Source organism: Gallinula chloropus, assembly GCF_964237585.1.
Source record: "Gallinula chloropus genome assembly, chromosome: 3".
In the NCBI taxonomy this organism is placed as follows: Eukaryota; Metazoa; Chordata; class Aves; order Gruiformes; family Rallidae; genus Gallinula; species Gallinula chloropus.
This window is the reverse complement of record NC_140087.1, coordinates 53,484,922-53,499,391: the sequence shown is the minus strand read 5'-3', so window position 1 is coordinate 53,499,391 and position 14,470 is coordinate 53,484,922. Positions and strand designations below refer to the sequence as shown.

The following is a 14,470-nucleotide window of genomic DNA, read 5'->3' as shown; positions in this document are numbered from 1 at the left end:
TAAAGTTAACCCTAAATATTTTTTTAGGTAAAATCTATTACAGTGTCACAAATATATGCCTGCATATTTTAGCATGTAAGGGAAATGAACTCTCTGAATTTCCTAACACAGTGAAACAAATGTACAAATTTTAATAAGTTTTAGTCATTGTATTTTAAAAACTTGGTTTTCTCTATTATAAGCTTTATAATTCTGAGCTTGGTACTTTTTAAAAAAGAAGACCCTCCAAGAACTCTGATAATCATAACAGGAGTAACTTTACTAAAATATACTGGAGACAGATTTCCCCGGCAATATTTTAGCTAAGCTGTCTGGAAGTAGTCCATGAACTTCTGAACAGGGAGCTATACAACATTGCATAAGTTCATGAAAGATCTTTTCAGCAAAGCCTCTCCTTGGATTATGTGTCTTTGATGTGTTTTGTTTGAAGTGGTAAAGAGATAATTTATTCAACAAAGTGTCTTCTTAACCATGCCAAAACTCAGCTTCCTGGGAGGAAAAAACCTCCAAAGTTCTGGGTATTCTGATAACAATGAGGTGGAATGACTGAAAATAGATTTAGATATGATTTTTATATGTGCATGTTTTAAATAGTTCCCAGGACTGCCGCCAATAACCATGTCAACCTATGTACTTCCAAAAACTGAGTTTAACAAAGGTTTTTGGTAGTTTTGCTCAGAGAATCTGAAGAGCAGATCTTGCCTGGGTGAACTGATGTCTTGCAGGGTAGATTTTACAGAATAGACAGAAAAGAGCTGATTCTCTACTACCTTTCCCTCTAGAAGGCAACCAATTCCATGGCTGTTAGGGGCAGCTTTAATTTGCAGAAGTGAATCTTCAAGAATCCTTTTGGTAACACTGTTTAGAAAACGCACTAATTAACTCTTATCTCAGAGTTGGTGTTGCCAACTTTTTTAGGTACCTGTTGCAATTATATTTGGGGATGAAAGGAAAAATGTGTATATTTCCTCTTTACTATACTAACTTAGCATCTGAGATTCTCTTCAGTTTTTCAAGGGTCTTTCTGCAGTGGAATTTGTTGTTATTTAAAAAAAAAACGAAAACAAAACAACATTTTATGGGTGCCTAAAGAGTTAGAAAGCTTTTATTTTCCTAAAAGGATTATGCATCTCAGGTATGTTTAACTCCTGAGTATTTAGCAAATATGTATTGGTTTAATTGCCTTATTAATTGATTAGGTATTGGACTGCCTCCATATATTTTTACTATTTAAGTGTAAAACTCCTTGGGACAGTGAACTAAAAGTAGATAGATAAAGTTTGGTATCATTTTTTGCCTCAAAGTTTTCTAGAAGTGGAAAAGTAGTGATGATATCTTTAGTAATGGTGTAATAGTAGTTTCTCCACAAGCCTCATTGCTAAATTGTCCTGTATTCCTATTGGTACCAGGAGAAGTTTCTCTAAAAGGTGTGATTTAGTAGCATCAGGTATGGATTTTATATGACTTAATCCATGTAGACTTTATCACATACAGACCTTCAGAATTGACATTGACTAATATTCAGGATACTATACCCAGATTGGTGGTTATACATCTATTATTTTAAATTTATTCTTTCATGCACATATTAAGCTTTAATTCTTTTTAGATCATAAATTTAATTCTTTGTGAACAAGCTGATTCATTAGACACTTCTCAGTTGGGTCTTCCCAACCACTCTTTTCAGGAGATGAGATCAGTCTTCAGTTTGCATCTAAGCCAGAGGAGCTCTGTGACTCTTGCTTAAATTCCTAGTCCCTTGTCTTTTGATGGCTTTCTTCTGACTTGGAAGGGGAATTTATTCTCCATCTGGTACTCATGGGGTTGTATTTCACTCTTCAAAGGATTTGCCAACAGTTTCACTGATATTGGTAGTTGCCTTTCCTTTCAGGCTTCCTTAGAACCTCAAGCAAGATTTTCTGAAATTGGATTGGTTGTAAATTTTAACATGCTCTGAATGAAATGAGAGCTCAGAATATGGGCAGCATGCAATTATATATGTAATCATACAAACACATATAAAAAAGATGATTGACCTTCATCTTGGATATTAAAGTGGTTCTTAACTGTGGAATCCTAACCATCACTTTCATAGTGAATCTATGGAATGAGTATTTATATTACATATAATTACATTGGACTATGAGAAGACAGTGATATGTTCATATTTCCTGAACTTCCAGTGTTTTCTGGAAAACTGTTCAGAGCTGTGCTGATGTACTGCTGTAAATATAAAAAAATATATTACCCAGATAACACAGGGAAAACTTACTGACTTGCATCTGTTTTGACAGTGTATGATATCTGACATTTTATTCTGCATTTACATGTGTGTGGTGATCCAACAGCTTTTAGGGAAATACAGGGACCTCAAGGTAATAGTTTGCAGCTACACCTTTACTGCTTTTTTTAATACACACTGCAAAACACCTTTCTGCAGGAGCCATGTCATAGTAATTGAAAATATATACCTTTAACAACTTCAAAGAAGAGGAGTCAGAAAACTTAAAACCCCAAAATACTAGTTCTGGAAGAGCCAAAGAGCAGAGATGTAAAAACAGAGGAGCTACTGTGTTGGGTCAGATCACAGTTCCATCTAGCCCAGTATGTTTTCTCTCACAGGGATTAACAGTGCTCAGGTAAAAAACAAAACCCAATAAATAAATAAAGAGTGTAAGCATGTAGAAATACTTCCCCCAAGTATTCTGTAGCTTAGGGACTTTATGATGTCATTATGTTTAGTAGCTCTGAGATTTATTTTTTTTTTTAATGAATTAGTCCTGTCTATCCTGAAGCCTGTGTGAACTTTTAGCATCCAAAAAATCCCATTACAAGGAGTTTCACAGCTGAACTGTATTTTGCATGAAGAATTGTTTCCCCTTGCTTGTTTTGAACCTGTCATCTCTTAGCTTCTTTTGATACCCCTTACATTCTAACAACTCATTACTGTCTTCAGCGTTCAGATACTGTGACAGTGGGCGCTAGAAATTCCTAAGATAGATGAATGAGGTGTTTTAGAAGAATAATTGTTTTGATTTTTAACATCTGGAATCTAGAATCTATATATACTCTGTCTTTGGGCATTTTGGTCTTTGGGAGCAGATGTTCACTAGTTCCTTTAAACATGTTGCTGGTTTTGTCTCTGACATCGTCCTGTAATGGATTAAAATAAGCAATTTGGCAACTACTCAGGCCTTTAAATAAACTTTAGTAAGTTAGGAAACCATTGCATCTCTTGTGGCGCCAGACCAGCAGCTATCTATACATGGTTCTTTTCCTCTTATGCAAGGGTTTGCCCCTGTTTTTGTTGTGGGGTTTTTTTTTCTTAGCTTATTTATCACTTTTTCAATAAACAAAATGCACAATAATTTTAGCTTTTCTTTTTCTTTAGCAAAATTAGTAGATCCTTAACTATAGTAAATCAAATCTAGAGTAGATTTTGCTTCTGATAAGCTGTATCAAGAAAATAATTATTTCTAGATTACTTTATTTCCAAATATTTTCTTCATAATTTTTGTCAGGACACACCAGAATTGTAGTAGAACAATTCTAAGATGGATCAATCCAGGAAACATTTTGTAATTGAATGCTGCTGAAAGGAAAGAAAAAAAGACTGACAGTTGAATCCGATTTCTTTATCGTATGTCCTGCCTGTCTACTGTAGACTAGGCTATTATGATTTCTGTTTTGATTTGCCATCTGCATATTACAGTCAGTAACTCATTTTACCACTATTTGATTTGTGATTCTAGTAGTTTATGATAATTTTATTCAGCTTTTGTTTGCTCTTACAGACAAATGAAATTCAAAATAATTATGTACTCCATTATTTTTACCTCGTTGTTTATAGCTGGTCAGTGTGGAGTTTAAAATCTTAGACCACTTAAATATTTTTCAATTTCTGGATGGTTCACAGTAATTACCAAGAAATGCAATTAAATACATAGAATCATAGAATCATAGAATTGTAGGGGTTGGAAGGGACCTCAAGAGATCATCGGGTCCAACCCCCCTGCCAAAGCAGCTCCCTAGGACATATCACACAGATAGGCGTCCAGACGGGTCTTGAATATCTCCAGAGAAGGAGACTCCACCACCTCCCTGGGCAGCCTGTCCCAGGGCTCTGTCACCCTCACTGGGAAAATGTTTTTCCCCATGTTGGTGCAGAACTTCCTGTGCTCTAACTTGCAGCCATTGCCCCTTGTCCTGTCCCCACAGGCCACTGAAAAGGCGCTGGTTGATTCCCCCTGCATCCCCTGCTTCGGGTAATTATAAACATTAATTAGGTCCCCCCTTAGTCTTCTCTTCTCAAGGCTGAACAGTCCCAACTTACTTAGCCTTTCCTCATAGGGGAGATGCTCCAGGCCCTTAATCATCTTCGTAGCCCTTCTTTGGACTCTCTCCAGGAGATCCCTGTCCTTTTTATACCAAGGAGCCCAGAACTGGACACAATACTCAGGTGGGGCCTGACCAGGGCAGAGTAGAGGGGGAGGATCACCTCCTTTGACCTGCTGGCTACACTCCTCTGGATGCACCCCAGGATCCCATTGGCTCTCTTAGCCACCAAGGCACACTGCTGGCTCATGGCCAACCTGTCATCTACCAGGACCCTCAGGTCCTTCTCTACTGAGCTCTTCTCCAGCAGGTCATCCCCCAGCCTGTACTGATACAAATGGTTGTTCCTTCCCAGGTGCAAGACTTTGCACTTGCTTTTGTTGAACCTCATCTGGTGTCTCCCTGCCCAGCTCTCCAGCCTGTCCAGGTCTCACGGATGGCAGCGCAGTGTTCCTGCGTGTCAGCCAACCCTCCCAGCTTTGTATCATCGGTGTACTTGCTGAGGGTGGATGCTATTCCCTCATCAAGGTCGTCAATGAAGATATTAAACAGGACTGGACCCAACACCGAGCCCTGGGGAACACCGCTAGTAACAAGCCTCCAGTCAGATTCTGCTCCATGAATCACAACCCTCTGGGCTCGGTCTGACAGCCAATTCTCAAGCCACATCACTGTTCACTCCTCTATCCCGTGCTCTCTCAGCTTTTCTATCAGGATGTCATGAGAGACAGTATCAAAGGCCTTGTTGAAGTCAAGGTAGATGACATCCGCTGCTCTCCCTCCATCTACCCAGCCGGTCATGAGATTGTAGAAGGCTATGAGATTGGTCGAGCACGATCTCCCCTTGGTGAATCCATGCTGACTACCCCTCATGACCTTCTTCTCATCCAATTGCTGGGAGACGGCATCCAGAACAAGCTGTTCCATTACCTTTCCGGGGACAGAGGTGAGGCTGATTAGCCTATAATTGCCCGGATCCTCCTTCTTGCCCTTTTTAAAGACTGGAGTGACATTGGTTATCCTCCGGTCCTCAGGCACTTCTCCTGTTCTCCAAGACCTATCAAAGATGATAGAGAGCGGCTCAGCAATCACTTCCGCCAGCTCCCTCAGGACATGTGGATGCACCCCATCCGGGCCCATGGATTTGTGTACAGTAATCCCTTTGAGCCACTCCTGGACCACTCCCACCTCAACCAGAGGGAAGCTCTTAATTTCCCAAACATTACTTCTTTCATCCAGAGTCTGTGGGTCCTGGGGGGCCTTTGAGGTGAAGACCAAAGCGAAGAAGGCATTCAGTATCTCCACCTTCTCGTCATGCATTGAGGCCACACCTTGAGTACTGTGTGCAGTTCTGGGCTCTCCACCCTAAAAAGGACATTGAGGTCCTTGAGCAAGTGCAGAGAAGGGCAACCAGGCTGGTGAAGGGGCTGGAGGGCAAATCATATGAGGAACGGCTGAGGGAGCTGGGGATGTTTAGCCTGGAGAAGAGGAGGCTGAGGGGAGACCTTATGACCACCTACAGCTACCAGAAGGGAGCTTCAGGCACTTCTTCTGTCCTCCAAGACCTGTTGAAGATGATAGAGAGCGGCTCAGCAATCACCTCCGACAGCTCCCTCAGCACACGTGGATGTAACCCATGTGGGCCCATGGAATTGTGTGCATTACTCCCTTTGAGCTGCTCTTGGACCTCCCCTACCTCAACCAGAGAGAAATTCTTCATTTCCCAAACACTCCTACTTTCATCCAGTGTCTTTGGGTCCCGGGGGCCTTTGAAGTGAAGACTGAAGCAAAGAAGCAAAGAAGGCATTCAGTATCTCCACCTTCTCAGCATCCCCCGTTACCAGGACACCCTCCTCATTCAGCAAGGGACCTAAATTATCCCTGGTCATCCTCTTACTATTCACATATCTAAAATACCCCTTTTTATTATTCTTTATGTCCCTTGCTAGCTTCGTTTTCAAGAGGGCTTTAGCCTTCCTAGTTGCATTCCTACAGGCCCTGACCACATGGAAGTAGATTTTTAGTATTTTTGTCTTTGGCCAGAGCTGTACGATGGAAATGCATGATAGCTGTATTAATAAACATGTTAAACATTGGATAATTGAAATTTTATTTTTAATATCAAGGGAGAAATTATATGTTGTATTTATATTTCAGACATCAGCCCACAAGAGGTGTGTCACATAAAAATATGACTCTGTCTTCATAAATACTGAAAATTATTTTGCCAAAGTGTCAAAAAGGCCTTCAGTTCTAGATAGTTAAATTCCATTGAATCTAGAATACGTATCTTGAAGGGTATTCTTTTATTACCGAAGACAATGGCTTCATATTTGAGAAATACTATTAAGTATATTTTAGTTCTATACAAAATTGAGCATGGAAAATATGTTGTGCTTTATATTAGTAATATCCCCCTTTTTTTTTTTTATAGTGTTTTGGCAGGGTATAATGGTACTGTATTTGCATATGGTCAGACAGGGAGCGGCAAAACTTTTACCATCACAGGAGGAGCAGAACGTTACAGTGATCGAGGCATAATTCCCAGGACTCTATCTTTCATTTTTGATGAATTGCAGAAGGTATGGAACATTGATTTCTGTTTATTTTTAATATTTAGTTTACAAATTGTTCTCTACTTTGTGAAAATCTATCTTTATAATAGTGTTAGAAGAAGCCCTAAATTTAATGCTGAAGAAAATATCTAACTTGACATGATACCTTAGTGCAAGGATACATTGCTAATAATTTTGGTTTGTTTTGCTAGACAGAAAATCATGGCCATCATTGTAGGGGTTTTTTGTCCTTTTAAAAACCATGCTGTTTTTAGTTGGTGCAACATACATTCAAATCATGTAATCCGTTTTCCTGGTTTAATACTTATAATAGCAACACTGGTTTTGTATTGTGTGCAGTTCCTCATACACATCTTATAGAAAAATTGATCTGAGTCCTGTGTAAAACAACAGTCTTGTATAAAAGATGGAGGTTTATTTTTACTCTTCATACATTACATAATGAACCAATAAAATACTATAAATAATATTAAGCTTTTTAAAATAGTCAACTGCTTATTTTATGTAAAACTTATTCTACCTAATGTTACTTAATGGTGAGAATGCATTTTAGAATGCTAATGCTAAATGCATCTCATTAGGGTGAAAATAATGCAAGTCCTTTAAATATTAGAAAGAAAATGGATATCCATATTAATTTTTCTTCACTACTGTTTTCCTTTTAATTCCAGTTGTATAGAATGTTTTTATGCATATATGGTATTAGTAATAAAGTCTGATTCACTGAATATAGTTGTGTAGACACATTGTTAGGCAAATTTCTTAAAGTAATTGCATTGTTGTAACATATGAACAGGTAAAGATGTAAATAGTAACATATCTATTATTATTAATGCTTTTATTCATTATTCCTAATGCATTCTTTCAAAAATGAAGAAAAAATCTGGTCTGTTTTTACAATAAAACTACTAGTTAACGGTGACTAGGAAAGCACTTTCAAACGTAGTGATCTGTATTTTGGAAAGCAGTTCTGCCTCTGAAACTTATAGTGGAAAAATAGACACTACACCCATATAAATATTGATTTGGCTTCACAAAAAATTTCGGCAATATTAAATACTTAAAATAGCATTTAATAAGACAGCATGTTTATTTTATGCACAGAAAATGTGGCATAAATTCACAAAAGTTAATTATGTTATTCATTCTAAATCTTAATTTATACTGACTGACCTGCAGCATACGGGTTGGAAAGAAAGCTTCAGTATCATATCCTGTTGTTTTGCCACATATCATAAACCCATCGCATTATTTGGGTTCGAAGGGACCTCAAAAACCATCCAATTCCAATCTTGCTGCCACTGGCAGGGATACTCTTCATGACACCAAATTGCTTAAAGCCCCATCCAGTCCAGCCTTGAACGCTGCCAGTGCCTCACCACCCTCATAATAAAGAATTTCTTCCTAGTATTTCATCTAAATCTACCCTCTTTCAGTTTAAACCTGTTACCCCTTGTCCTGTCACTGCTCTCTCTGATAAAAGAGTCCTTCTCCATCTTTCCTGTAGGCCCCTTCCAGTACTGGAAGGTTGCTTGAAGCCTTCTCTTCTCCAGGTTGAACGAGCTCAACCCTCTCAGCCTGTCTTCACAGGAGAGGTGCGCCAGCCCTCTGATCATCTTCATGGCCTCCTCTGGACTTGCTCCAACAGCTCCATGCCCATCTTATCTTGTGGGGCCCAGAGCTGTCTGTTAGTACTCCAGGTGGGATCTGTCAGGAGCTGAGTGAATGGGAAGAATCACCTCCCATGACCTGCTGGTCACACTATATAAGGGAACTGTGAGAAACAATAACTAGCTGATGATACTGTGGTTGGTATTCTAAGAGCTTTTTTCTGAAGAAGGATGTGGAGGGATGCTAGTTTATAACCAAATACTGTAGCATTATTTCAATTTATTTAATTAATTTGAATTTATTTCTGTATGCAGTGAAGTGACTGAAAAAGTACAAGCATGTGCCAGACTAAGAGCACTGATGATTGTTCTGTGTTTATGAGAAATTTCATTTTCTTTTAATATTTGTAATACTGATATGACTGAACACAGTTATTCTAGTGCTTGCCTAACTATTATGAGGCAAAAGGGAAGAAAGGAAAAGAGGGCTCTGGTGGTTTTTCTCTTAACTTATTCCACCAGGCCTATGACTTATTTAAGATTAGTCTTCACATTTTAACAAAGCTATTTAATTAAACAAATTTACATATTATTCAATCATTGCATTAAACTTTTATGCTCTGTTGTTCATATAATATAGGGTACCAGTTCTTACTCACAGGATCTATATCTCAGTCACATCACCATGCCCTGAGTAAAGGCTGATAACATCAAGTGATTATCTTTGCTGTTCCATAGTGTAGCTTTAGAAGGTAAACATACACAGTATGTTTCAGGTGCACGAAAGCTTGCTCTTGTGGGAACGGCAATGGACAGAACCAACACATATTTGTGTTGCTTTTCACCTATTGAACTCCTGTGTCCCAGTGGAGGATGTTTGTTGTGGCAAGTGAACAGATTGATCTTGCAATCTTCAGCAACATACAGTATCAACACACCAACATACTTTTATAGTGAAAAATATGCAATAAAAAAAGATAGGATGAAAAATAAGTAGTTTATTTGCCACCTTCTCAGCGGATACTTTCTGCAAAAATAAAAATATTTGTGTTTCCATTTTCAGACTGGGTTTTGGATCAAAAGCTCTACTTAGTTATGCTCTTCTTGAGATTTCATCTTTCTACCTGCCTGCCTTTTTATACGTTTCCCTTGTTTGATTTCTTTTTACCTACAACTGTGCTTTAGAAAGTGCTGACATAAGGGAGAAGAATCATCTACCTCCTAACCCTAAATAAGATGGAACAGGAGAGAGTGAATTTAGGTAGACAAAATTCAAGACTTTTGAAGCTCTTACTTGCATTGAGCCAGTGCAATTTGAAATGCAGGAAACAAAACTTTTTACCCAAAAGGAGAGAATTCTGTCTGCAAAACCCAGTTGTTTTAAGCTACATTCTGGCAATTACACAGAAAAAAAAGAGGATTACAAAGAATAGCCAACATCATATACAGTGCTTAAATGTTATGATAAACAGATTAGAAAGTAGTATGTCACTGATGTTTCTAAAGTAAGTAAATATTTGATTATCTTTTGGTTGATTTTTCTTGGGTTTTTTTTTTAAGCAGGGTCTTTCTATCCATAATATGAGGGTTTACCTCTTTATAATAGCATTCTTTTTTTTGTTGTAGAAGTAAGAAATGGCCTCTTGCATGGTTCTGCAAGCAGGCTGCCACGATCTACATGTATATGGACTAAACTCATGGGTATGGTGGGGTTTTTGGGGGATTTTTTGTTTGAGATTTCTTTTGTGTGCGTGTTTTCTTGAAATGTTTTTTTTTTCCCCTTTTCTTTCTTGACCCTCTATGTGTACAGAGACAGAAAACATAAAAGTATCATGAGTGACAATACAAACCATACCAAGGGAAAGAAAAAGAGAGTAAGGAAGTGACATAAAAGCTGTGGTGATAGATTGTCCTCTGGTCTAGCTCTGACTTTTCTTTATAGTTCTTCCTTTATTTCTTATTATTTTTTTGTCTTTTGTTATCCAGGATACCAGTAAAGTGTATACAACTCATGTTTCCTACTTAGAAATCTACAATGAATGTGGTTATGATCTGCTAGACCCAAGACACAAGCCCTTCAGATTAGATTTACCGTGAGTAACATAACTGTGGACAATCATCAAAACCAACAGAAGTTATTTTCAGATGCCCAGTTGGGTCATTTGGGGAACTTTTGAAACTACGTTACTGATCTCCTTTTAACTAAAAATGCTTTTGCCTCTCTATGTAATCAACGTAATCTAAAGTTTCTCTTATTTTATATGCATAGAGACTAGTGGAGCTAGATGGTAGTAACTGAAGGTGAAATTCTAAAAATGTCTATTGATACTGTGCAGAAGAGGTTCATTGTGGCTACTGGAAAAAAAAAGAAGGTATACCTGTTTTTCTTAATGCTGTCTGCCTCTTTGTATGGGGGGTGTGTGTGTGGCAGACACATGTAACAGGCAGTGTATTTTGCAAAAGTAGGGAGAAAAACTCCCTGCTTGCTTCTCCTTGGACCTCTTTCTTGAAGCTTAATTGTTTTTCTAAACCAAGCAGTTATGAAAGAAGTTAAATAATAGAAAAGGCGACAAGGCATTCTAAAGGACAATGTTTACTTTAGAATGGATGATTACTAAAATAATTTTCATTGAGACACTTGCACCTACTAATAACTGGAGAAGGGTAATAATTTTTAAGGTCATGAACACGTAAGCCTGGTGAAGTTAAAGGCCTTATAATTTATAGCTAATTTTAACTGTGGTTACTAAGTTTCTGAAAAATAGTGTATAGTCTGTGCTACTCTTAAAATAACTCAGCAAATAGTAAATATGTGTAAATAAGTTGTTGAGTGCTTGGATTGGCAAATGTCCTGAAATAATGCTGGGAACCATAAACATTTTCATTCAACATGATACTGAGAGAAACATGTAACTAGCAGTTAAATCACTGATGATAAAAGAGCAGGAAATGTACTGAAATCTGCTAATGGAACAGTAATAGAAAATCAATAGAATTTTATATCAAAGTAGCTAATTACATTATTAACATGCTAAACCCATTTTATGTATTTAAAAAAAAAATCTTCTAAGTTGTGTTAAGATCTAGCTTTAGTTTTCTACACAGTCTGTGGTACCAAGGACATTTATTTACAAAAAAACTTTTAAGAGCGTTATTTATACAAGAAACTAGTCCAGAGATAAGCAAGGCAGCAGATCAACTCCAAGTATGAGACTGGGCTTTAAATTGTTTGCATTGCTTTGCTTTCTATAGGATGGAATTAAATTTTATCACTTCATGACACATTGCTGCTATTAGGACTGTATATATTTACTGATGTCTTTCATGGTAAAGGTTAGGAATTTAATTTGATTTATTATCTGCTTCCCGTGCTATGTAGAGAAATATTTTATATCAGAGACTAATTTGGGTAGTAATTTAATTTTTGTGCCCATTTTTGCAGGTGCACATTTTTTTGCAGTTCTGCATAAAATAGTTTGTTATTTTCATCTCTATTCAGTGAATTAAACTTAATGCTATTAAGTTATTCAAGTTTATTAAATTAATAATTTCATTTATTAAATTATTTTCAATTTTTAATTTGAACTCATTCCACTTATTCATTTTACAAAGTTGAGTTTATTCAATTGAATTAAATTGAATTTTCTTAATTTAATTGCAGCATTGTTTCAAATTAGTTCTTTTGGGTAATATGCACTGGAAAATATAACATTTTAAAATGATGTTCTGAATGTTTACTAATAATCATGAATTTCAGAATAATTGGTTTATGGCAACTCAATTAAGCTAAACAATAACTGCTTGTTATATATTAGTCTTTTTTTAAAAGTAAAAGTTGACAAATAATTTGGTTGTGTGTTAGGGATAAAGCACATTGGGACAATTACCTGCAAACTGATGTAGGGCCTGCTATTGAAGGATGGGTTTTAGTGAGATAATAACTTTTTCTCTACAGAGTAACTAATCTTAAGTGCTTAATGGTTTTACTGTACATGCCCATTACTGTTTCTGGTAGACCATTTGTCAAATAATTACATACCATACACTAAAACTGTATAACTTCATTGATCATATTTAGCACTGCATAAAAGTATTTAATTAATACAATATTTTTGTTTATTTTTAAGATAACAATTTAGAGGTTCATAATTCGAAAATATATAGTGGCATTCTGAGCTGAAAAGGGAGTACAAGTTGATGAGGTAGTTGTATGAATATATTTTAGTGAATTTGATTAATTTTTGTAAATGACAATGTACATATTTAAAATTTATCAGGTGTTTATAACCAAACATATTTCATTTTTCTGAAATTTGTATGTGTTTAAAACCTTTTAATATTTTACTGGTAGTAAGCAAAGTACAGAATAAATTCCTCAAGTTTTTGAAAACAGGTGTTTAATGAGAGTATGAAAATGAATTTTTTTTTTCTTTGTACTTTAAAAGGGTTATATTATGCATAATTTCCTGTTGAACTCCACAATGGATTATCAGGTTTTAAGCACCATGCAAAGTCAAATGCAGGTTTTCCTGTGCTTGGGTAAATAGTAGGAGTCTGTGCTGATACTCTCCCAAGTATGTAAGATGGACAAGGAAACTGTTGAAGAAATGTGTCATTTTAAAAGAGTAAACAAAAGATTAGTTTGCCATCTAAAGTATGCAGAAGGGAAGAGGCACAGGCACTCATCCTGATGGGGGACTTTAACCACACGGACATCTGCTGGGAAAACAACACAGCGAGCTGCAAGAGGTCCAGGAGACTCCTGGAGTCTGTAGATGACAACTTTCTGGTTCAAATAGTGGATAGAACGACCAGAGGTGATGCATTGCTGGACCTGGTGCTCACCAATGTGGGGGAGATCATTAAAGGTCTTAAGGTTGGAGACAGCCTGGGCTGCAGTGACCATGCCCTAGTTGAGTTTGTAATCTCAAGGAATGTGGGCCTGGCAAAGAGTGGCATCAGGACCCTGAACTTTAGGAGAGCAAACTTTAGGCTGTTTAAGGACTTGTTGGCCAAGATCTCCTAGGAGGTGGTCTTCAGAGACAGAAGCATTGAGGAAAGTTGGCTACTCTTTAAGGATGCCTTTCTGAGAGCTCAAAGGTTCTCTATCCCTCTGAATAAGAAAGTGGGCAAGAGGGGCAGGAGGCCAGCATGGCTAAGCAAGGACCTGCTGGTCAAACTGAGGGAAAAGAAAGGCAAATACAAGCTCTGGAAGCAAGGGTGTGTAGCCTGGAAAGAATACAGGGATGCTGTTCGGACTTGCAGAGATGGGATCAGGAAAGCCAAGGTGCAGATGGAACTGAACTTGGCAAGGGATGTTAAAAACAACAAGAAGAGATTTTACAGGTACATTGGCCAGAAGAGACAGGCCAAAGAGAATGTACCCCCCTTGGTAAATGAGAAAGGAGAATTGGCTGCAACTGATGAGGAGAAGTCTGAGGTACTGAATGAGTTCTTTGCCTCGGTCTTCTCTGGCAGCCAGGATTCTCATAATTCTCAAATCCCAGAACCTTGCATCCCTAGAACTCAAGGTGGGAAATGGGGGAGTAAATCGCCCCCCACTGTAAGAGCAGAGCAAGTCCAAGACCACCTCATGAGACTGAATGTCTACAAGTCTATGGGGCCGGATGATACACATCCCAGGGTCCTGAAGGAGCTGCTGATGTGGTTGCCAAGCCGCTCTCCATCATATTTGAAAAGTCGTGGCTGTCAGGAGAGGTCCCTGGGGACTGGAAAAAAGGTCATGTCACTCCCATTTATAAGAAAGAGAGCAAGGAATTCCCAGGGAATTACAGGCCGGTGAGGCTCACCTCTGTGCCTGGGAAGATCATGGAACAGATCCTCCTGGATGACATGTTGGAGCGCATGAGGGAAGAGCATGTGATCCGGGACAGCCAGCACGGCTTCACCAAGGGAAGGTCGTGCCTCACCAAGCTGGTAACCTCCTAT

The 14,470-nt window shown here is 37.9% G+C and overlaps 1 protein-coding gene across 1 annotated transcript in view; it reads left to right on the top strand.

The window, feature by feature from the left end:
* The window catches only part of KIF6 (kinesin family member 6), a gene marked incomplete at both ends in the record, with an annotated part of 163,788 nt that overhangs the window by 16,455 nt on the left and 132,863 nt on the right, over window positions 1-14,470 (top strand). The window contains 2 exons of the mRNA XM_084261758.1: window positions 6,770-6,917; window positions 10,508-10,614. Coding sequence (XP_084117884.1) covers window positions 6,770-6,917; window positions 10,508-10,614 — 255 coding nt within the window. The remainder of the gene's footprint in view (window positions 1-6,769; window positions 6,918-10,507; window positions 10,615-14,470) is intronic.